This window comes from Hemiscyllium ocellatum, chromosome 12 (assembly GCF_020745735.1).
Source record: "Hemiscyllium ocellatum isolate sHemOce1 chromosome 12, sHemOce1.pat.X.cur, whole genome shotgun sequence".
Lineage (NCBI taxonomy): Eukaryota > Metazoa > Chordata > Chondrichthyes > Orectolobiformes > Hemiscylliidae > Hemiscyllium > Hemiscyllium ocellatum.
Genome location: NC_083412.1, coordinates 84,791,477 through 84,816,428, shown reverse-complemented (window position 1 = coordinate 84,816,428; position 24,952 = coordinate 84,791,477). Strand labels below are relative to the sequence as shown.

General features: G+C 42.9%; 1 protein-coding gene across 5 annotated transcripts in view; it reads left to right on the top strand.

Annotated features, from left to right (window-relative positions):
* The window catches only part of LOC132820866 (cell adhesion molecule DSCAM), a 597,498-nt gene that overhangs the window by 329,703 nt on the left and 242,843 nt on the right, over nt 1-24,952 (top strand). For all 5 annotated transcript variants that reach the window (XM_060833222.1, XM_060833217.1, XM_060833218.1 and 2 more), the window contains exons 6-8: nt 7,654-7,950; nt 10,306-10,581; nt 18,403-18,681. In XM_060833222.1, coding sequence (XP_060689205.1) covers nt 7,654-7,950; nt 10,306-10,581; nt 18,403-18,681 — 852 coding nt within the window. The remainder of the gene's footprint in view (nt 1-7,653; nt 7,951-10,305; nt 10,582-18,402; nt 18,682-24,952) is intronic.

Sequence of the window (24,952 nt, the reverse complement as noted above, 5' to 3'; positions counted from 1 at the left end):
ATATACAATCCTTTGAGAGAAGGAATTCCTCCTCATCTCTGTCATAAATGTGTGACCCCTTATCCTGAGATTGTGCCCACCATTCCAACACTCTGCCACAAGGGTAAATAACTTCCCTGCATCTACCCTGTCAAGTCCGCTAAGAATCATATATATTTCAATAAACCGCCTCCCATTCTTCTAAATCCAATGAGTACAGGCCCAACCGAATCAACAATACTTCATAAGTCAGACCCTCCGGAGCCAGGATCAACTTATGATCCTTCTCTGGACACCTCCAATGCCAATGGATCTTTCCTTAGAAAATGGTCCAAACTGTCCAGAGTATACAGTCTGACTGATGTCTTCTATGATTTTAGCAAAACGTCCCTAGCTTTATGTTCCATTCCCTAATAAGTATCTACCCTATCAAACCTTTGATCACTTAGAATAACTGTTTAGATCACATTCAATTTCCTGAACTTTATTCAACCTGTCCTGATAAATTAACTTCTTAAGCCTTAGTATCATTTTGATGAACACTATATTAGTTGATACCTCCTATGATGTTGTGAATGTATACTTTCTGCAGTGTGGTGTCCACTATTGTACCAAGGCTCCTGGAACTGAAGCATCACAGCCTCATTTTGATACACCGCTCCCTTGTGAAAGGGCCAATTCTCTATACTGTAAATGCTTCCAGTTACATTTTGTACCTGCGCACTGGCATTAAATGACCTTGAATAGTTGACGTAAAGTTTTGGTCTCCTTAACTAAAGGAAGTTATATTTAGCACAGAAGAAAGGTTCACTGGATTGATTCCAAAGAGAAATTGAGAAGACTGAGTCTATATTCTCTTGAGTTTAGAGAATGACAGGCAACCTCATTGAAACTTTGCAGAGTTCTGAGAGAGCTCATCAAGGTAGATGCATGAAGGACATTGGTATGCATTGCAAGGGTGGACAAATGAATGTTATAACTGAGGTTGGATGGGTGAGAGCTGATTATTTTCCTCGTCCCATACCTCAACAAAATTTACATTTTTGGAAAGAATAGAGATTATATAGGTATCTGACTGTGTTTATTATCAGAAACAAATCAACTGGGTCTCTTTAGTTGCCAAATAATGAGATAACAAGCAAACATTACTCAAGCTCAAGAAGCAATGATTATTATCAAAAGATTAAGCCTGTCCACACGCATATCACTGGTTAAAATATAGTTCCAGAGGACCATCGAGCTGCTCCATCATCAGTGAGTGACAATTGCTGGTGGTTTACTCTGAGGCTCATCATGATATAAGCAATGGGTGAGGTTGAAAAGGCAGGGTCTTCATTGTAACCTCAGCTGGTACAGGAACTTAACCTGTGTTGTTGGCATCGCAAACCAACCCTCTGAGCGAACCAAACCCTATCCACATCTGTATAACTACCCTTCTCATAAACTAGCACATGTACACACTCTCTCAAACAGTAGTCAATGAGTGAAAGAAAATCCTGCAGGCTTAAAAATCACACAACACCAGGTTATAGTCCATCAGGTTTATTTGAAGGCATTAGCTTTCGGAGCTAATGCCTCCAAATAAACCTGCTAGACTATAACTTGGTGTTGTGTGATTTTTAACTTTGCCCACACCAGTCCAACACTGACACCTCCAAATCATCCTGCAATGTGTAATGCTCAAAATTGACCAAACAGCGCTTAATCTCAGAAGAGTATTGTTAACAGATCATCACAAATGTTGATCTGTAGATGAAGACACTTTGGCGCAAAGATATTTTCCTAGATCAGTTGTGGCTGGCTTAATTTTTTTAAAATCTGGAGGCAATGAGGTAGATTCAAAAAATATTTGTTAAGCTACCAATATAAACAATGAAGAGGCCTTCCAATGGATGCCTGGATCTGACACTATGATGAGAGGATATTCAGAGAAAGTGAGGGAGGGCACAGGCTCTTGCTGCCCAGGCTCCCTGGGCTGCCTGTGTTCAGGTTTCATCAGCTTTATTTCACCCACAAACTGAGTCATTCAATCCTCTGAAAGCATTGCAGATTAGATGTTTCTGTTCAAATACCAGGTCTCTTGTAAGCCTTTAGTGATGCAAAAGTGTCCTTTTCAAGGTTCAAGATACGTGTATGTGGCCCCAGTCAACAATGATTGGAGTTAATATTTGGATCATGCATCTCCATAATACAGGGGACACAATTTTTGAATAAGGAGCAGTTGATTTAGAACTGCAATCTGTGGTATCTCCTGACTGACAAGACAACAAGTCTTTTCAGAACCCTCTGTGATCCTTTGTCATATGAATATATCATCAGCTCGGTTTCCAATCAAATATAAAAATGTGTAAACCTGTTTTTTGCTGGCTTGTGAGAGAGGCCTGAGTTGACGCTAGCACTGGAATCTTCAGCCTCCATTGTAGCATTGTGTGGCCTGATCCAGGCCCTCCACATGATGGTGCAGCTTGGGTAGTCTAAGAGTCTTCTCCATTGTGATGTTTCTTTGCACTGTACAGAAAGTCCTCACTTAAAGTGAAGGCCATGCCCCTGAATCACCAGTGCAGGCATGATGGGGTGAATGGCCTCCTTCTGCACCATAACAATCCTGTGATTCTGACATTCACAACTTGAAGTGAAACAGCTTGAAGTGAAGCATTGATTCACTTAGGGTTTAATATTAAAACAGGACTTGGGGTCTGGAGTGCTTTGCCTGGCTGGGAAAAGATGTTAAAATATTACGGACTGTGTTGGGTGAAATGCAATGCATCAAATGGCTAAATTTCAACATTAGTAAATTAATTAAATGCTGAAGCATTTAAAATATAAATGAAACTCATAGCTTCTTACTTAAAGTACGTTATGTATTGGACCATCTGAGAATGGACTCTGTGAAGCCATTGTCTGGGCTCTGCGACAGAAAGTCTTTGTTCATTAACCTTTTCGGATCTGCTTGGGTCACCACTCAAAGGGGCAATTCTTCTTGAGTGGCAGTGAGGCATTGGCCATCCTACCCCTTCGCCTGGCCAGTGGGGTATCAGTTGTCAATGGGAGGCTTTTTTTTCCATCTGTCTCTCTCTCTCTCTCTTTCTCTCTCTCTCTCCTTCTCCCTCTCTCTCTCTCTCTCTCTCTCTCTCTCTGTCTAGTGAAGGGGCAAGGGGAGACTAGGAGTTGGGGCTGATAAGGCTTGACGCTGGTGGGACAGTGGAGGGGGGAGGTACTGGATGCAAAAGGTGATGGCTGCATTGGTCTACTGGCTATGGACCACAGTCACCCACAGGGAGACCTCACAGTTCTGACCCCTGCACCACTGGGGACACCTTGCCCAGTGTTGATGGGATGAAGGGTGACTCCGGTATGTTTGAGTGGGTCCTAACAGCAGTAATGGGGTGAGGGAAAGAGAGAAATGCAGTTTCAGAATGGAGGGGGTGGGTACTTCTGGGTAGTAGTTCTGGTGGGTAGTCCATGGTATGGCAGGTGGGAGCTCCCTCATGGGTACTGGGAGAGGCTGTGTGCACGAGAGTCTGTGTCAGACACTGCCAAAAGGGACGCTGTTAAGTATGCATTCTCCTGTGCTAGGCATCACAAGATTGTTTTCGTGCCCAAGGAAGCCATTCAGCCCACAGTGCCTGAGCCAAACATCAGATTCTCTCTCCTTGCACCTGTTTCACTTACGGTTTGAGGTTATTTGTTGTAACCTACACTATTTCTGTTTACCACTGCTCTCTGTCACTGAGTTCTGCCAGAATTGCTAACCAGTGGGTTTTTCCAGCCCAATGTGACCAGTGTCTGTCTGCCCTGCATTTGTCCAGTTTCACCTCTTACTGGAGCTTGTCCGCCCCACATCCTGCCAGTTTCTCCCAGCTCAAGATTGTCTCTTGTGGCTTCTGGTGTTTGCCACTTCCTGTTTCTGCTCTAGTGTTGGAGCATGGCTACTGCCCATCTTCATTGCATAGTTCCACGGTCCTGTAAATGTGTCACTTGCATTTCCCCGAGAACAGGTTTACTGCTGCCATTAAGTTGCAAGTGTGCTGGGGCAGGTCAAGGTTAGCACAAGTTTATTGAACAATGGCCAGTTCATATAGAGAAGGGAGAATATCTTGGAATAAGAAATTCTACACACCTGACCTGATGTTCTTGCCAGAGATATCCTCAGCTCTCTTAATGACAGCAGCTGCATTATCGTGAACTGCCCTCATTAGCAGATACAACTGTCCACCATCATCACAGAGAAAACTCCAGATGTCTCTAATATTCACTCACTCCAAACATGGTCCAGCATTACCTGGGAAAGAAACAATCGTGGGTGTTCAGTATCCTTTCTGTTGTTTCTCTGCAGCACCTAAACCCAACTTGGTATGAGGATGCCTTTGGGTGTATCCTCTCATAAAGCTGCCATGTAAATATGTGATTTGGAGGTGCCAGTGTTGGACTGGGGTGGACAAAGTTAAAGATCACACAACACCAGGTTATGGTCCAACAGGTTTATTTGGAAACACTAGCTTTCAAAGCGCTGCTTTTTCATCAGGGGGTTGTGGAGCAGAATCGTAAGACACAGAATTTGTAGCAACAGGATTGCAGTGTCAGGGAATGTAATATTAAACAAATTCAGCTTGTCTTCCATCTTTTAGAATGATCGTGTTACTTTTGATTCTTTCATACGTAAATCCCAGAACTTTGTTAAAGTTACATTCTCAAGATAGTTTTTAACAATAGGTGTCATCTCAGCTCAGATAATGCATTCAAGGTGGGATGCTGCCTAACCTGCTGTGCTTTGACCAGCAACACATTTGCAGCTGGGAAGTTAAAGTCAGTCTGTGTCCCAATGTTAGGTCAGACTGATTGTATTTCTAAAGTGGGAGTTACAGAATCTTACATGGGTTTATGCAGTTTTATTTTGCTCAAATAAAATGTAACTCTCATTTAGAAATAGAATCAGTCTGACTTAACATTGGGACACAGATTGACTTTAACTTCCCACCTTGAATGCATTAACACCATTGTTAAGAGCTACCTTGAGAATGTAACTTGAACAAAGTTCTGGGATTTACATATGAAGGAACCGAAATTAATGAGATCTTTCTAAAAGATGAAAAACTTAAGCTGAATTTGTTTAATATTACATTCCCTGACACTGCAATCCTGTTGCTATAAATCCAGTGTCTTATGGTCTTGCTTCACAACTACCTGATGAAGGAGCAGCGCTCCGAAAGCCAGTGCTTCCAAATAAACCTGTTGGACCTGGTGTTGTGTGACTTTTAACTATGTAAATGACAAATGAGAATTGCGCAAGGACATGGAGGGGTTGGACCGAAGGGTCTGTTTCCATGCTGTATATCTCTATGGCTATGACTCTATGACTCCCTAAAACTTTACCATTTAAGTGTATAAGTCTTGCCTTGATTTGACCACCTACAACAACTGTCACAAGAAACACTTCTTTAAATTTAGGATGAAATCCACCAAAAACTTTGGGACTTGTAGACTCACAATTACATAACTAGCTCCATGACACGTCCCTTCTATTCCCTGAGTTGCAGCTGCTTCTACAGTTAGTTGCATTGTTCAAAATGCAGTCTGATGCAAAATACACATTCAATTCATCTGCCATCTGCTTATTTTGCATTATTAACCTTTCAGATTCACTTCAAAAGGACCAACATTAACTTTGTTAATGATTTCCCTTTTAAAATATCTAGAAACTCTGACTACCTGTTTGATGCTTCTAGCTAGCTTTTTCTTGTACTGTAACTTTTGTTCCTTACTAACCTTTTAGGTATTTCTTTATTATTATTTATATTTTATTTTCTGATCTACCTTCTATCTTTGAACAATGATATGCTTTTTCTTAAGCATATTATCTTTAACTTTTTCCATTCACTACATGGTGTGTCCTCTGTTTTGGAATATTTCTTTCTCTTTGAAATGTATCTATTCTGTGAATCCTGAAATGTTCCCTTAATGTCTGCTTCTATACCTCTGTTTATCTATCCCTTAACTTAACTTGCTAGCATATTTTAACTAATGCTGCTCTCACGCCCTCATTTATGACATTGCCCTCATTTAAGTTTAAAATATTAGGCTTGGCTCCACTCTCTCCCTGTTAAACTGAATGTAAAATTCAAACAACTATGATCACTGTGTCATAGGGGCATCTTCAGTATTTGGTCATTAATTATCCTATTGTGTTCAACAATGCCAGATCTAGTATAGTTTGCTATCTGGTCAGCTCCAGAATATGCTGTTTGAAGAAATTTGCCATAAAGCATTGTATGAATTCTTCATCCAGGCTGCTTTTGTCCATAGCTTAGTGGTAATGTATAGTAATCCAGAACTCCAGGCCAATTCTCTGGGACCTAGATTCAAATACCACCATGGCAGATGCCAAAATCTGAATACAATAAAAATCTGGAGCTAAATCTTGCCTAATAGTGACCATGTAGCCATTACTAATTGTCACAAAAACTATCTGGTTCACTCATGCCCTACAAGGAAGAAAATCTGCTGTCCTTACCTGGTCTGGTCGACACTGGACTCCAGACTGACAGTAACCTGAACAATTAGGGAACGGTAATAAATGCTGACATTGCCCATGACAGCCACGTCCTGTGATCAGATTGAAAACAAATTGTATCTTTGTTGATTATTTCCCACCATCGCTCCAACACCTGACTACCTTTACTCCTCTGACTTGTATTTTCTTAACTAGTAAGTGTTGATAACAGCTGCTGCTATGGTTTTCCAGCACCAACTCTCGACTCTGATCTCCAGCATCTGCAGTCCTCACTTTCTCATCCTTGATAACAACTCCAAAAGAATGGATTTAAATACTCATCTGACCATACTGACCCAGTCAGCTGCTTCCTGGTCCACTGTCTCAGTTTGAATCCTGACATCACCTCAGTAGCTCTGCCGCTGGATTCAGTGAAGGCTCCGTTCTCACTCATGTTCCCGTTCCTGCTCTGATTAAGCTCAATCTGGGCTTTGCCCCTCACACTTTTATCGGGAAGCCCCAACGCCACCATTTACTCCCAGATTTGTTCTACCCTCGCTGCTGCTCCAATTGGCTTCACACCGAGTTGATTGCAGGGCATTTTTCCCAGATGGCTTCATCATGGCGCTAATTGCAGGACACTCTTCACAGCCTCAGTGGCTGAGCAGAGAAACGAATTTCCTCAAAGTTTCTATCATGGTCATTATGTGGTGACCTGAAAGGATACAATTTAGTCAAACATCCAGGCAGTGTTTAACCTGTCCATTAGACAAGATGATTACTGGTGGAGACAGTACTGCAGTATTTTGAGATCGACATTCTTGTGAATAAAAAGCAACAGGCATTATTAAATAAAACAGTATACAGAGAACGGAAAAAGACAACATCCTACCTGGAGCCGAGACACCCAAGATCGAGTCATGTGATTTGATGTGGCTATGAACTAGCTCCTTTTGCACATGCTCAGCACCTATAATTTTCTTTACTGGTACCGTTAAGAAAAGCCAAAAGTAATCTGAAGAGTGAAATAAAAGAGTTCTAACAGAGAACTGAATGTTTCAGTCTATTGACAATTGGCCAAGTCCCTTATTAGTAGACTGCACACATTATGGCAAAATGATGTAGAACATGATTTATTGAAGGAGTCTTTGAGGGCTGACACTTTGCCTTCTTTCTGTTTCCAGACGGAACGCCGAAAGTGATCTCGTTTTTCAGTGAGAAGGTGGTGAGTCCCAATGAGCCCATCTCGCTGATGTGCAGCGTGAAAGGCAATCCACCACCAACCATCACCTGGACCCTGGATGATGACTCAATTGCACGAGATGGGAGCCACCACTTCAGCCAGTACAGAACCACTGAGGGCAACATGATCAGCCATCTCAACATCACTAACACTCAGGTCCGGGATGGAGGAGTCTATCGATGTGTGGCCAACAACTCTGCCGGAGTCGCCATGTATCAGGCTCGAATAAACGTAAGAGGTGCTTGTCAAATTAGCTCCTCAGAACACATAGTTCATTTCATTAGGATTGTAAAATCCATGCATTCTTAAGTTCTGCTTTTGAATTTTGAATGGTCCTTTTCTTGTTGTTTATTTTGCAGATAAATGCCTTTCTCGCTGTTTCCATTCTTTCTTTATTCTCCTTCCTACCCTCTCCTGGCTATCCTGACTTCTTTTATTCTCAGGCCTTCACAGAAATGGTTTTCCATCACCATGTGAGTCATGCTTCTCATAAGCCCTATTCATGTGACACCAAAGTGTGCCAAATAATCCGTCCGGTATTTATTCCCAAGGATCCTCTGGATGCCTGTCTCCTCATCTGTCCCCATTGTTCTTTTATTTCCCTAGCTGAGCTGTTTTCAGTCAAGCCAAGTCAACTTCTGTTGATGCGTTGGACCATCCTGAAGTAACAACAGTAATGCACGTCGAGCTCTTGACTTTACTTGACTCGTCAAGCCAAATAATTCCATGTGGGCAACTCATTAGTCGTATGTGAATCAACGCCATTTTCTCAAATCGCCTGCTGTTCTTTTTCATCATTATTGGTTTTTGAATCAGATTAATTTCCATTATCGCGCCATGGCACCACTCATATGTTGTAACCTGTGAGTAATTTGCATCAGAGTTATCAGAGAGACAATGAAGGCAGCGGCGTAGGGAATTTCCAAGCGTGTTCATGTAAATGGGGCCTGTATCATACCATAGAGGTGCCATTCTTCAGCTTCCTGGGCAGCAGTTTAAAGGCGAATTTCATCTTGAACTTCTCTAGTAAGAATGATCCTTAAAAAAAAACAAAATCACGTTAAGTTTGATTAGATTCCATATAGTGTGGAAACAGGCCCTTCGGCCCAAGTCCACAGCAACACTCCAAAGAGTAACCCACCCAAACCCATTTCCATCTGATTAATGCACCTGATGCTATGGGCAATTTAGCATGGCCAATTCACTTGACCTGCACATCTTTGGACTGTGGGAGGAGACATAGGGAGAACATGCAAACTCCACACAGTCAGTTGCCCAAGGCTGGAATTGAATCTGGGTCTCTGGCACTGTGAGGCTGCCTGGGGTCAGGGACAGAAATGAAATAGTTGTGAATTGAATACATTTTGGTTTCACCATGCTTGGTACTTGTCATACCAATTGGCTGCCAACATCATTGCCATTAAAGGAACTTGGTTGAGTGGTGTATTGATATAACAATGGGTCATGCCTTTAAAGGTGATAAAGGGATGTTTTGACTCCATCATTGCATATCGGTTTATCCTGGCCAATGTCACATTGTCTTTTTGGGAGGGAGAGAGAGAAACAAGCACTTTCCAGCTCTGCTCTAACACAGCCCACAAGTCACAGAATGACATTGACAAGTAATTAGAGTCTTTCAGGTTCACTGGTCCTCTTTATTTGGCAGCGGTGCAACCAATGGACAACCCCGCTGCCTGTCTTCATTACTTATCCTCGATGATATAAATACCTTGACCTTCAAGAAATCAAGGGCATAACATATCTGGAAAAAGGGGCTGGAGCAATATGACACTAAATTGATGAAGCTAATTTTTAATATAAATGGTGAGGGACTAGATACACAGAACCCCTTCTGTGTGGAAACAGGCCATTTGGCCCAACAAGTCAACACTGACTGTCTGAAGAACGTCCCACCCAGACTCACTCTCCCATTATAGCCCTGACTTTCCCATGATTAATCCAACATCCCTGGACACTATAGCATTAGGGACAATTCACCTAAGCCATAAGGAAACACCACTGATGCAGGGAGAATGTGCAAACTCTGCACAGATAGTCACCTGCAGCTGGAATTGAACCTGGGTCTCTGGCACTCAGAGCCAGCAGCGCTAACCAGTGAGCCAGCAGCACTAAGTACTGAGCCACCTGCCACCAGCTGTTTTCTTTAAGCATTGATGAGTTATGACTTCAAATAGAGAAGTCTGTCAGCCAAATTAAGCATGAAAGGGAAAGTGGATGCCTGGACAACTGAAAATCACAATGTAAAAATATATTTAGCTAGGAGCTTAGAATGTAAGATCTGAATTAAAAAGGTGACAATCATATGAATAAAACATTTCTAGGTAGGAAACCTTCTATTGTAAGTGGGTCAACAGATATGAACATAGTTTCACAACAAAATAGAAGTTTACCTTGAATGTGTTTGGGAAAGTTTGGCTTGTCACACATTCTCTGAAGTTTATGTCATAATTGAATCAGCGTAAGCTATCAGATGTTTAATGTTTTTTGCAGTTTTATTCTGTTAAAAAGTCTCTCCCTTTTACAGTTTCCATTGTTCCTATTTTGTTTTTGTTTCTTTGATTTTCTCTGATAGGACCTGCCAGTATACGATCAATGAAAAATATCACTGCCATAGCCGGTCGTGATACATACATTCATTGCCGGGTGATTGGCTACCCATACTATTCGATCAAGTGGTACAAGAATTCCAAGCTCCTGCCCTTTAACCATCGCCAGGTGGCATACGGGAATAATGGGACCTTGAAGCTCTCTGATGTACAGAAGGATGTGGATGAGGGAGAGTACATCTGCACTGTGCTTGTCCAACCTCAGCTGACTACCAGTCAGAGTGTCTATGTAGCCGTCAAAGGTAAGGACAGGCTTGTCTTCAGCAAAAACACCATATGATAAAAGATCAGCATTTGATGGTGGCTTGGTCACATAAGTCATTGGGCTGTGAAATCAGCAAGGCAAATGGGACTAGAGAAGATGTGGTCGTGTTTATCTGCTTGGCAAGAAAGTCAACCTTGATGTTGTCTGGAGAATTGGTGGAACTCGACAGAAAATGAAAGGGGGAAGCTTTGGGAAAATGGTAGCCACTGGAAGGCACATTGAAACAGTTTACATCCACTAATACAGCATTTTAACTCAAAATGGAAAGCATCCTACCCTGTTCTTCTCTTTATATTGTGTGGAGAAATATGTATAAGCCTCTTATGGAAGCAGGTTAGGGACAAGATAAGGTGTACTCCTCATATCAGGTAATAATTGCACTTGGAGAATGTCTAGACTGCAGATACTGGAGATCAGAATCAAGAGTGTGGTGCTGGAAAAGGACAGCAGGTCAGGCAGCATCCAAGGAGCAGGAGAATCAACATTTTGAGCATAAGCCCTTCATCAGGAACATGCCCAAAACGTCGATTCTGCTGCTCCTCGGATGCTGTCTGACCTACTGTGCTTTTCCAGCACCAACTCTCAACTATACTTGCACTTGTCTCACCTTGGGTTTTTTTATTCATTCATGGGATGTGGACATCGCTGACTAGGCCAACTTTTATTGCCAGCTCTAATTACCAAAAGGGCAGTTAAGTGTCAATCATATTGTTGTGGTCTAGAGTTAAATGTAAGCCAGGCCAAGTAATGACAGCAGCTACCTTCCTTCAGTGAAGGTTAATGAACCAGATGGAATTTTCTCCAACAATCAATAATGGTTTCATGGTCATCATTAGAATTCTAATTCTAGACTTTTATTGAATTCAAATTCCACTATCTGCTGTAGCAGGATTTGAACCCAGGTCCCAGAACATTATCTGGCTCTGTGAATTAATATTCCAGCATTAAGGCCATCACCTCCCCTCAACATCCTTTCCACATTATAAAATTTTAGGACAGTTCATTGGCATTAACTTTAGTGAGCTTTTCTTATTGATCAATCCTGTTAACCTGCCTTTCTTTCTCCCAACTCTTCTTATGACCAGTGCTTTTTTGAACTGCACACTGCCTCATCCTTCTTACCTCCACATCTGCTGTTCTGTATGTTCCTCCTCTTTCCTGCATCTTCCTTAACACACAGCTTTCTATGCTCCGTAATCCTTTCCACAACTGACAACTGCAGAGTTTCCTCATGTCCGTCAACCTTTCTTTCCTCCAGCCTTCATCAGGCGTTTCAATTAGCATTTTGCTGTCAACTGCTCAGTCCTTGTGGATTTACCTTAGATCACATTCCTTCAGTCTTGATGGCTTTCTGCACAAATAAGTTTGCTCTCCTCACCTTGGATTCCTAATGAAAAATAAATATGTTCTTTTGGCGCTCAATACTGGGATGTCATCAAAAAATGTCTTTCACTCTGTGAGATTCTCTGATATGTTATCTGTGTATGTCATTAACTCTCTCTGTTGGAGCTCTCCAAGAAGCAAGTTCTGCAATTTTCATAGTTCTTGGAACTGAGCCCAGTAATCCTCTTACCTGCTCAACTCAGCAAATTTCAAAGTATTGCATTCGTATAATGAATAGAGTGAGAGCAGAAATAAGCATGATAATTTCAAAGTTAGCCTGATCACCTGAGAGAAAATTGTCTTCATTAAAAGAAAATGTTGACTTGTCTTGAACTGGGCTGTAAAGCAGTCTAGATCCAAATGCAATAAGGTTTGGATAATATAAGAGCTGGGCTGAAAAGTGACAAATAACATTCATGCCACACAAATGACCATTTTCAGTAAGAGATAATCTAGCCATCATCCCTTGACATTCAGGTGCCATCACAGAAACCCCCATTACCAACATTCTAAGGGTTACCATTGACCAGAAACTTAACTGGGCTTGTCATATAAATACAGTGGCTACAAGAGCTGGTCAGAGTTTAGGAATACTGGGGCGAGTAACTCCCCTCCTGACTCCTCAAAGCCTATCCATCATTTACAAGGCACAAGTCAGGAGTGTGATGGAATACTTCCCACTTGTCTGGATGGGTGCAGCTCAAACACTCAAGAAGCTTGACATCTTCCAGAACAAAGTAGCTTGCTAGATTAGCATCACTTCCACAAACATTATGATCATGGCATCACCAACACACAGTAGCAGAAGTATATATTATCTGCAAGATGCAGTGGAGACAGGACCATCTAAACGCATGAGCTCATCCATCTAGATGGACAAGAGCAGAAGATGCATGGGACACCACTTCCACCTGCAAGTTTCCTCTAGGGGACTCACCATCTTGACTTGGAAATATATTATCATCATTGTTACTGGTCTAAAGTCCTGCAAACATCTCCCTAATGATATTGTAAGTCAACCTACAGCACATAGACTGCGACAGGTCAGTAAGGCAGCTAACCATCACTTTGTCAAAGGCAACTAGGGATGGGCAATAAATGTTGGTCAGCTACTGAGACCCATGTTCCATGTCCCATTCGTGAATAAAAAAAACAAATTAGAAGAACAAATAAATGTTTTTAGAATCCCTACAGTGTGAAAGCAGGCTAATTGTCCCATTGGGTCCACACCAACTCTCTGAAGAGCATCCTGTCCAGACACACCCCTCTACCCTATATTCTCCATGGCTAACCCACCTAACCTTGACACTATGGGCAATTTAGCATGGCCAATCCATCTAACCTGCACATGTTTGGACTATGGGTGGAAACCAGAACATGAAGAAGAAACCCACACAGACATAGGGAGTATGTGCAAACTCCACACAGATGGTCACCCCAGACTGGAATTGAGCCCAGATCTCTGGCACTCTGAGGCAATAGGGCTAACCACTGAACCACAATGCCTTTACAAGGAAGCAATACTGCAGATACTGGGAATCTGAAATAGAGTTGTAGAGTCATACAGCATATGACCAGGCCCTTTAACCCACCCTGCCAACCAACCAAACTTCAGTGATCCCATTTAATTGCACTTCCATAGTACCTATTGTCCCCTGACATTTTAAGTGTTCATGGATGCAGATGTTGTAAAAGTACCTGCTTCCACCACTCTCTCAGCCAATTCCACATTTCTACCAGTCACTGGATGAAAAATATTTCCTCAGATCCCTTCTAAACCACTTACTACTCACCTCAGATTTATGTATTCTGGTGTTAGACATATCTGTCATGGGTAAAAGACTGTCTCAAGAAACTTTGTGCCTCTCATAATTTCATACACCTTAATCAGGTCATTCATCAGCGTCCTTGGCTCCAAGGAAAACAAACGCAGCCTACCTAATCTCTCTCATAATTTGGGACTTTTCATCCCAGGCAACATCCTAGTGAATCTCTTCCGAAATGTTTCCAGTGCAATCGCATCCTTCTGATAATGTGTCAACCAGAACTGCACACAATATTCCATCTGTGGCCTAAACAATGTTTTATAAAGTTGTAACAGGACTTCCTTGCTCCTAATATTCTATGTTCTATCTAACGAAGGCAAGCATGCTGTATGCCTTCTTCACCACCCTCTGTACCTGAGCTGACACCTTCAGGAATCTGTGTGCTTGGTACACCGAGGTCCCCTTGTTCCTCAGTATTCCCTGGAAATTTACCATTCATTATGTGAGGTTCTTCCCTCAATAGACATCACCTCACACTTATTGGGATCAAATTCCATCTGCCATTGTTCTGCAAATGTACCAGCTGATCAATATCAGACTATAGCCTGAAACCATTCTTCTCACTATCAACATCCCCGCCAATTCTCATGTCATCGACAAACGTCCTGATTATACTTTTTCCAATCATGTCCAAGTCATGTCCTTCTTTTTTTCATTCATACCCATCCCAGAGGGCAGTAAAGAGTCAGTCGCATTACAGTGGGTCTGGAGTTACATGTAGACCAGACCAGATAAGGGTTGCAGATTTCCTTCTGTCAAGCGCATTAGAGAACCAGATTTTTTTTTCATGATAATCAGTAATGGTTTCATAGTCATCATCTTAATTCCAGATTATTATTAAATTCAAATTCCACCACCTGCTGTTGCAAGATTTGAACATAGGGCCCTAGAACATTACCTGGATCTTTGGATTAATAGTCTAGCCGCTGTCCGCCTACCCCCTAGTTATTTACGTATGTATTGAGTCATCAGCAGAAAGTGAGGTCTACAGATGCCAGAGATCAGGATGATCTAATGAAGGGCGCGTGCCTGAAATGTCGATTCTCCTGATCCTCAAATGCTGCCTGACCTGATGGGCTTTTCCAGTGGCACACTCTCGATTCTGAGTTGTTAGTCTACATTAGTGACTTGGATCTGAATGGATATGAGCTTTCAGGAAATTTTCAGCAGGTCAGCAATCATCTACAGAGAGAGACATTAACTCTGTTTGTGCCGTCACAGATGCTGTCCATGCTGTTTAGTATTTCTAGTATGTTCTTACAGGTCACACATTTTTGAAGCTTTGTAGTTACTCAAATCGGTAGGATGGTGCAGTTAGATGTGAATTGTTTTGAATGTCTGGTAAACCTGTCAGAAGATCTGGGTTCAAATCACAGATCAGGACTTAAAGATAGAGGAGCAGAATTAGGTCAGGCGGCACGGTGGCACAGTGGTTAGCACTGCTGCCTCATAGTGCCTGAGACCTGGGTTCAATTCCCACCTCAGGCGACTGACTGTGTGGAGTTTGCACGTTCTCCCCGTGTCTGCGTGGATTTCCTCCGGGTGCTCCGGTTTCCTCCCACAGTCCAAAGATGTGCGGGTCAGGTGAATTGGCCATGCTAAATTGCCCGTAGTGTGTTAGGTCAGGGGTAAATGTAGGGGTATGGGTGGGTTGCCGAAGGGCCTGTTTCCACACTGTAGGCAATCTAATCTAATCTAAGGTCATTCAGCCCATCAAGTTTGTTCCAATTTGATGGCCAGGGCAAGTATGTTCCAAAATGTGATCAGACAGGTTGATATCAATCCACAAATCTTTCCAGCACACCCTAGTTGCAGCAGTAAGAACTGGAGTGACTTGGGTTCAGTGATCTGATGGAAGGAAATGTGGGAGTCTCTCCCATCATTAGCCACAGCTCCAGATGGTAAAGTGAATGTAAAAGTGCTACAGCAGCTAAAGAATCAGAGTGACACATCATCCCCACTTCTTTTCTTGCTCCTCAATGTCTGTTTTGGAATGTACCACAAAACAACCAGTTGCCATTTCTGTCCTTTCTGTTCAGTTAGTATATCTAGAGCATTTCACTTTGAAGTCCTCCTTCCAGAGAAAAGACAATAAGACCGTAACACATAGGAGCAGAAATTAGGCCATTCAGCCAATCAAGTCTGCTTTGCCATTCAATCATGGCTGATAAGTTTCCCTTGATACCCTTGATAATCAAGAACCTATCTATCTCAGTCTTAAATATACTCACTGACCTGGTCTCCACAGCTTTCATTGGCAATGAATTCCATTGATTCGCCACTCTCTGGCTGAAGATGTTTCTCCTCATCTTCGTTCAAAAAGTTAAAAATCACACAACACCAGGTTATAGTCCAACAGGTTTAATTGGAAGCACACTAGCTTTCGGAGCATCGCTCCTTCATCAGGTGATTGAAGGAGTGTCGCTCCGAAAGCTAGTGTGCTTCTAATTAAATCTGTTGGACTATAACCTGGTGTTATGTGATTTTTAACTTTGTACACCCCAGTTCAACACCGGCTTCTCCAAATCATGACTTCGTTCGAAAAGGTATTCTCTTTACTCTAAGGCTGTGCCCTCGGGTCCTAGTCTCTCCTCCCAGGTGGAAACATCTTCCCAACAACTACTCTGTCCAGGCCATTCAGTATTCTGTACATTTCAATTAGATCCCTCTTCATCCTTCTCAACTTCATTGAGTATAAACCCAGAGTGCTCAAACATTGCTCATATGTTCGTCTTTTAATTGCTGGGACCATTCTCATGAACGTCCACTGCACATGCTCCAGAGCCAATACATTCTTTCTGAGATATGGGGCCCAAAACTATGCGCAATACTCCACATGTGGTCTGACCAGAGTCTTATAGAGCCTCAGAAGTACATGCCTGCTTTTATATTCAAGTCCTCTCAAAATAAATGCCACCTTTGCATTTGCCTTCCTAACTACTGACTCAATCTGCAAGTTTACCTTTAGAAAATCCTAGACTAGAATTCCCAAGTCTCTTTGCACTTCAGAATTCTGAATTTTCTCCCCATTTAGAAAATAGTCGATGTCTCTATTCTTCCTTCAAAGTGCATGAGCTCACACTTTTCCATGTTGTACTCCATCTACCACTTCTTTGCCCACTCTCCTAACCTGTCCAAATCCTTCTGCAACTTCCCCTCCTCCTCAATGCTACCTGTCCCTCTTCCTATCTTTGTACTGTCTGCAAACGTAGCCAGAATGTTCTCAGTTCCTTCATCTAGATCGTTAATGTAGAAAATGAAAAATTGTGGTCCCAACACTGACCCTTGCAAAACACCACTTGTCACTGGCTGCCATCCTGAGAACGACCCTTTTATTCCCACTCTCTGCTTCACCTTGCCTTGCAATTCTTAATACTGGGTACAGGCAGTCCCTGGGTTGTAAATAGGCTCTGTTTGGAATCCATTTGCAAGCTATTTGTCGGTCAGCTAGAACTCAATGCAAGACAACATAAAGGAGGCAATTACTAAGTACAGAAAATATTAATAGTCAGACCTTTAAAATTACTTGATGCTTGCCAGTGTAGCCTCTTGGGGGTTGTACTGTGTGTTCACAATTGCAGAGTCAGGACATTTAAATTCATTTGAAATTGAGCTGAAAGCATCTGAACGTATGAATTAGGGTCAGGAGTAGGCCATTTGGCTCCTTGAGCCTGCTCTGACATTTGATGTCTTTGAGCAAAGTACCAAATGTATTTTGTTGTGCTCACAATCGCGTAAAGGCTATAAGCATCAAAATAAAATGTAAAGCTAGAAATGCAAAATTAGCGGCAAGGTATCAGATTTGAAGCAATGTCAACCCCCAATGAAAGGAGTTCATCAACTCATTTTAAAAGAGCATCTGATTAGAAATAGGACAAAATGTATGTATTGTACGTATTGTATGTTTGTAAGGAGAAATCCAAATAACTGTGCCTCATTTAGAACTGAAACTGCTAGGAGTTTGGTCATCTTGAAAGCAAGATAATTGTTCAATAACATTAGCTAAACTCAATTGCTGTAGAATTTGGATTTGAAGGGTATAAATTTCAGTTCTGCTCCTCTAATCTGGGCTGGCAATCCTGTGGGGTACTGGCAGAATGCTGGTTTGTCTCAGTTCACTGTTCATTCCAGCTTTTCTCAGTTTGATTCATTCCCCAGTCGTCAGTCATTGTTGAGAAGCTAATTCCCACCGTTCCACTAGATCACTAACTAGCTCCAGAACACTATGGCCACAAATTTTGACAAAGCTGCTCCCTTGAGCATGACCATGAAAGGTTTTCTGTGATTCAGAGATTTCCTGTATGTATCTTCTGAAACTACAAGAGTGTGTTTTCTCGCTAACATGCACTGATTATCTCCTCAGTGGTATCCTGAATATAATTTGAAATATGTTGCTTCCAAATGCTAAAGTGGGTCCTGTTTCTCAACAGTCACTAGCCGTTACTAAGGAAATTTTGAAGGCATTTAAATTATAGACATTGTCATGTTGGTAGTCATTTTGAATTTGCAGCCTTCAGAAAACAGAATATCATATCCTTGCACATGTTGACTTGGACAACTCATTAACTGTATTTTTTTCTCTCTGTCAGTTCCACCTTTCATTCAGCCATTTGAATTTCCAAGATTCTCCATTGGGCAGCGCGTCTTCATCCCCTGTGTGGTCATCTCAGGGGACCTGCCAATCAGAATCACCTGGCAGAAAGATGGTCGTCCAATCCCTGCAAGCCTGGGGGTCACCATTGACAAAATTGACTTCACCAGCTCCTTGAGGATCTCCAACCTCTCCCTGATGCACAACGGGAACTACACGTGCATTGCCAGCAACGATGCAGCAGCAGTGGAACACCAGAGCCAGCTGATTGTCCGAGGTAATGCACAATGCTGCAGCTCTGCATCAAGAGGCGCCAAGTTAGATGATTAAAACAGCAACCAAGCTGATATTCTGATTTACACTGAGCACGATATGTATTGTGAATCCGACAGTCACACTACAGGGTACACGAAAGGGCTGGTGTTCTGACCTCCAACAGGTCTTCTCACACAGCTTTACTCCAGCCCAGAGCAGGGGCAGAGATTAAATTTATGAAACAACGGATATTTAAAACAGCCCCCAGCTCGCTCCATGCTGCTGACGATCCTCCTTCTTGGAACTATTCTTGTCATTGTTTTGCAGGACCCTTCTCAAAAGGTTTCACAGACTTCATAGACTGTGGTGCACAGAATGGCTGGAATTCTAGAGCCCACTGAGGTAGAAGCCAAAGGTGGATGGGAACCAAAATGTACCAGTGCCTGTTGAAAAACCAGTTTCCTGACATCTGTCCCAGTGCTGGCTGTTTTCGGCCAGTGAGGATCAGAAATGGCAGGGCCATTAAAAGCCTTGTTAATAGTAGATAAAGGAAGCTCCGTGGGGGTTTCCATTCAGTTTCTGACCTTGGGACACAATATTGGGTCAGGCAGTTCAACCATCTGGAGGCAAGTGCCTGGGGAGCCAGTACTCCAGAGGTACAGTCAACCCTGGGCAGAAATGCAGCCCTGAAATCATAGAATCCCTACAGTATGGAAATAGGCCATTTGGCCCGTCAAGGCCACACCGACCCCTCTGAAGAGTAACCGAACCAGTCCCATTCCCCTACCCTACTATCTACATTTACCCCTGACCAATGCACCTAACCTACATATTCTTGGAAATTATGGGCAATTTAGCATGACCAAATTCCCCTAACCTGCACATCTTTGTGACTGGGGGAGGAAACTAGAGCACTCAGAGGAAACTCGCACAGACACGGGGAGAGTGTGCAAACTCCATACAGTCACCCGAGGCTAGAATCGAACTTGTGTCCCTGGCGCTGTGAGGCAGCAGTACTAACCATTGAGCCACCATACCATCCTGTACAGGGATTCTCAGCAGCTCCAGCCTATGCCCCTTTCACTCCTACAGCGGTGATCTGGATGCCTTTCCTATTTTGTAAGTAAACACATCAGAACCACGCCAGGTCTTCCATATTCCATTGGCTTTCAATTATTTGCAGTTTACTGGTTGCTTTATTAAAGGTACAAGGCCTCTGATTGGATGTTTTTGAGAACCCGTCTGCTGCCTTTCATTGGATCATGAACCCATCTCTGTTCAAATTAAGTGTGATGGGAGACAAGGGGTGTATGCCTGGTCAAAATTCAAAATCCCTGTCACCAGTGACGTACATGACCCAGAAACAGTCTCAGCTACTGTTTCATACCAGGATGTGAATTAAGAACAGGAGCCTACTGGGCCTTGCCTTCCATTTGGTGGATCATTGATGATCTCATAACCCACATTCCCACTGGCTCTTGTTTAACAGGGAATAAGGAGGACCATAGGAGCCATGAAATGTCTTTGGCTAATAGAATTAAGGAAAATCTCAAGGTGTTTTATGGATTAAGGAAAGTTTCAGAATTTTATACATACATTAGGAACAAAAAGGTTGCTCGGGAGAGGGTAGGTCACTCAAAGAAAAAGGAGGGAATTTGTACATGGTTGAATTCCTTAATGAATACTTCACACTGGTATTCATCGAGGAGAATCACGTGATGGATTATGAGTCTAGAGAGGGTTATGCTGATATTCTAGGAAATGTCAATATAAAAACAGAGAACTTTTGGGTGTTTAGATAAATCCCCAGGACCTAATGGGATCTATCCCAGAATACTGAGGGAGGTCAGTGAGGAAATTGATGGTGCCTTGTGTGAAATCTTTATATCCTCTTTGGTCACAAGAGGGGTCTCAAAGGACTGGAAAATGGTCAGTGTTGTTTCTTTGTTTAAGAAAGGCAACAGGGATAATCTGGGAAATTGCAGGTCTATGTGCCTTACATCAGTGGTAGAGAAATTATTGGAGAAGATTATTAGAGATAGAATTTACCTATGTTTGGAAAACTATGGACTTATTAGTGATAGGCAGCATGGCTTTGTGTGGGGAAAGTTGTTTCTTATACTCCTTAATGACTTTTTTTGAGGAAGTAACAAAGATGATTGATGAGGGCAGGACAATAGATGTTGTCAATATGGACTTTAGCAAAGTCTTTGAGAAGGTCCCTTATGGCAGGCTGATACAGACGGTAGTCACATAGGATCCACGGTGGCCTGGTAAGACAGTTAGGTCATAAAAGACAGGGAGTAGAAGTGGGAAGAGTGCTTTTCTGACTGAAGATCCGTGACCAGTGGTGTTCCTCAGGGATCAGTGTTGGGACATCTGTTGCTTGTGGTATGCATAAGTCATTTGGAGGAGAATGTAGATGGTCAGATTAATAATTTTGGAGATGCCACAAAGACTGGGGGAGGTGCAGATAATGAGGAAGATTGCCAGAGGATACAGCAGATCATACCTAGGCTGGAAACTTGGGCGAAGCAACGCAAATGGAACTTAATCCAGACAGATCTGAGTCATAGAGTTATAGAGTCATACAGCACAGAAACAGGCCATTCAGTCCAACCAGTCCATGCCAAACGTAAGCCCAAAATAAACTAGTCCCACAAGTCTGCTCCTGGCCCATGTCCCTCCAAACCTTTTCTATTCTTGTATCCATCCAAACATCTTTTAAATGTTGTAATTGTACCTGTATCGACCACTTCCTCAGGAAGTACATTCCACACTCGAACCACAATCTGTGTAAAACATTTGCCTCTTCTGTCTTTTTTAAATCTCTCACACCTTAAAAATGTGCCCCCTTAGTCCTGAAAAACCCCATTCCAAGGGAAAAAACAACGACCGTGAACTCAATCTAGATCTCTCATTATTTAATAATTCTATCAGGTCACCTCTCAACCCACTATGCTCCAGTGAGAAAAGCCCCAGCCCAACCAGCCTTTCTTTAAAATGGGTGATGCAGGTTGGAGAATCTAATGCAGGGTGGCGGTATGCAGTAAATGGTAGAACCCTTAACAGTTTAACATGCTGAGGGATCTAGGTGTATGGGTCCACACTTCCCTGAAAGTGGCAACACAAGGGGATAAGATGATCAAGAAGGCATATGGCATACTTGCCTTCATTGGTCGGGGCAGAGAGTATTAAAATTGGCAATTTATATTGCAGCTGTACAGAATTTTAGTTAGGCCACGTTTAGAATATTGTGCACATTATTCATTGCCACACTACCAGAAGGATGTGGAGGCTTTGGAGATGGTACAGAAGGGGTTTTCAGGGATCTTGTCTGAACTGAAGAGTGTTAGCTCTAAGGAGGTTTGTTTTTACTGAATATTGGAGGCTGGGGGGGGGGGGGGGTGACCTGATCGAAGTTTACAAAATTATAAGAGGCAAGAATAGAAATATCAATTCCAAGGGGACATAGGTTTAAGGGTAAGTTTAAAAGAGATGTGAGAGGCAAGTTCTTTTTTACACAGAGATTGGTAAGTGCTTGGAGTGTGCTACCAGAGTTGATGGTAGAAGCAGATACAATAGCAATGTTTAACAGGTATCTTGACAGATATATGAGTAGGCAGGGAATAGAGGGATATTGACAATGTCGAAACTAAAGGATTTTAGATTAGGAAGTCTTCATGTATCAGTAGAGGCTTAATAGGCTGAAGGGCCTGATCCTGTGTTATACTATTCTTTATTCTTTGATAACATTACACTTTCTTGATATCAAGATTCTGATTTCCTCTACATGAAAAATATTCGAAGTCTCTGCTTCCATTTACTTTGAAGGAAGAGAATTCCAAAGACTCATGACCTTTTGTGAGAATGAATTCACCTCCTCTCCTGTTTTAAATGGACAACCCCTTATTCTTAAATAGTGACCCCTTGTTCTATGTTCTCCCTCAAGTGGAAAAATCCTTTCCACATCCACCCTGCAAAGACCCCTCAAGATGTTAAATTGCTCAATCAAATCACCTCAAGCTCCCCTGAATTCCCATGGATATAAACCTAGACTTGTCCAGCCCTTCCTCATGGTGTCCTGGTCATTCTAGATGTGAGTCTAGTAAATATTTTCTGAATGGCTCCAAAATTATTAATATCCTTCCTTAAGACCAATGCTCTCAAGTTGCCCAAACTAAATGCAAAATATGAAAACACAAGAAATAGAAACAGGAGCAGGCTTTTCAGCTCCTCAAGCCTGCCTCACCATTCAACAAGATCATTGGCTGATCTGCCCCAAGCCACGACTACTATTTCATGTCAGGTGAACATAGATACTCCCTGACATTTCAAAAATCTACCCACCTCCTCTTTAAATCTTTTCAGTGACCTCGCCTCCATAACTCTGGCGAATTCCAAATGCTCACTATCCTCTGAGGGAAGAAATTCCTTCGCAGCTCAGTTTTGAATGCATGTCCTCATATTCGGTTACTACTTTCCCTCGTTTGAGACTCCCCCAGAAGTCAAAACATTTCCTCGATATCTACCCTCTCACACCCCTTCAGATTTAAATACCCCAGTTCAAACTGAACAGAGTTTTATTGGTTCATCATAGTTTCCTTACTGTTATGATGAATGGCTGATTAAATGCTTTCTTAACTGGCACTGCCATTTTCAACAGTTTGTGTCTGTGTAAATTCTAGGTCTCTCTGTTCCCTGCATCCTCTGATTTGTGTCCTCTGGCAGGATTTTGCAGGTGGTTTCTTCTACCCCTCCACCCGAGAGGCAGCAGGTTCTCTGTTGCGCTGGTTGACTGCAGACTGTAGTCCTTCTGTCCCTCATTCCACAGCAATAGGCACCACCTCAGAGAGCTCTTGACCAACAGCTGAGAGTCCAGGCCTAGGAGTGTACGCCTTGCAGGAGCAGGCAAATATCAGGGTCAGAGGTTGGAGAGGAGGTGAGAGTGGAGTGACCAATCATAGAATCTCTCCAGTGTGAAAACAGGCCCAACAAGTTCACACCGATCCTCCGAAGAGTAACCCACTCGCATCTATTCTCCTACCCTATTATCCTCCATTTACCCCTGACTAACGCCCCAAACCTACACGTCACTGAACACAATAGGCAATTTAGCATGGCCAATTCACCTAACTTGCACATCTTTGGATTGTGGGAGGAAACCGGAGCACCTGGAGGAAGCCCACGCAGACACGGGGAGAACATGAAAACTCCACATAGACAGTTGCCTGAGGCTGGAATCGAATCCACGTCCCTGGCACTGTGAGGCCGCAGTGCTAACCACTGAGCCACCAGGCCAAGGTGGAAATGGGAGTATTTATGCAGAGGCCAGCAAGAGGGAATGCTCATGAGAAGGGTTATAACTTAATGAATTGAAAAAAAGCTGTTGATGGAGGCGCATACCCACCTCTGTCTCCTCCCCTCCAAATCCTCCTCCCCCCCAACACACCCCCCAAGGGCTGAGTGGGGTGACATTACATGGTCTCCTCCTACCCAGAGCAGCTGAGCTCCTCCATATAACACCACTGCTCCCACATAGCAGGACTGTGTGGAGTTTGCACGTTCTCCCCGTGTCTGCGTGGGTTTCCTCCGGGTGCTCCGGTTTCCTCCCACAGTCACAAAGATGTGCGGGTCAGGTGAATTGGCCAAGCTAACTTGCCCGTAGTGTTAGGTAAGGGGTAAATGTAGGGGTATGGGTGGGTTGCGCTTCGGCGGGTCGGTGTGGACTTGTTGGGCCGAAGGGCCTGTTTCCACACTGTAAGTCTAATCTAATCCTTCCGTCATCATTAATATTCCCATCTCAGGCCTCAGTTCAGGCAAGGGCAGGCTGGTTAGCTTGCTCATGTCAACATTCAATCACAGAGAGATCAAAGCAGGCAGGACAGCAGTAAGAAAACTGTACTTTCTACCTGTCCTATCCCCACAGAAAACAGCTGGAAAACCAACAGGCAGCTGATGGGAGAATCCTGCCCATTCAGTTTATATTAGCCCTCCTCCTGCCTTCGAAAGTGTATCACTTCACAGATTGCTGAATTATATCTAATTTGCCACCATTTCTCCGTGTCCTTCTGAAACTTCTTACATTCCTCATCACGTTTCACAATGCTTCTGAGTTTTGTGTCACCTGCAAATTTTGAAATTGTGCACCGTACATCCGGACCAACCAACCCAACCACCCCGTGGCTCAACACTTCAACTCCCCCTCCCACTCCTCCAAGGACATGCAGTTCCTTGGATTCCTCCATCGCCAGACCATAGCAACACAACGGCTGGAGGAAGAGCGCCTCATC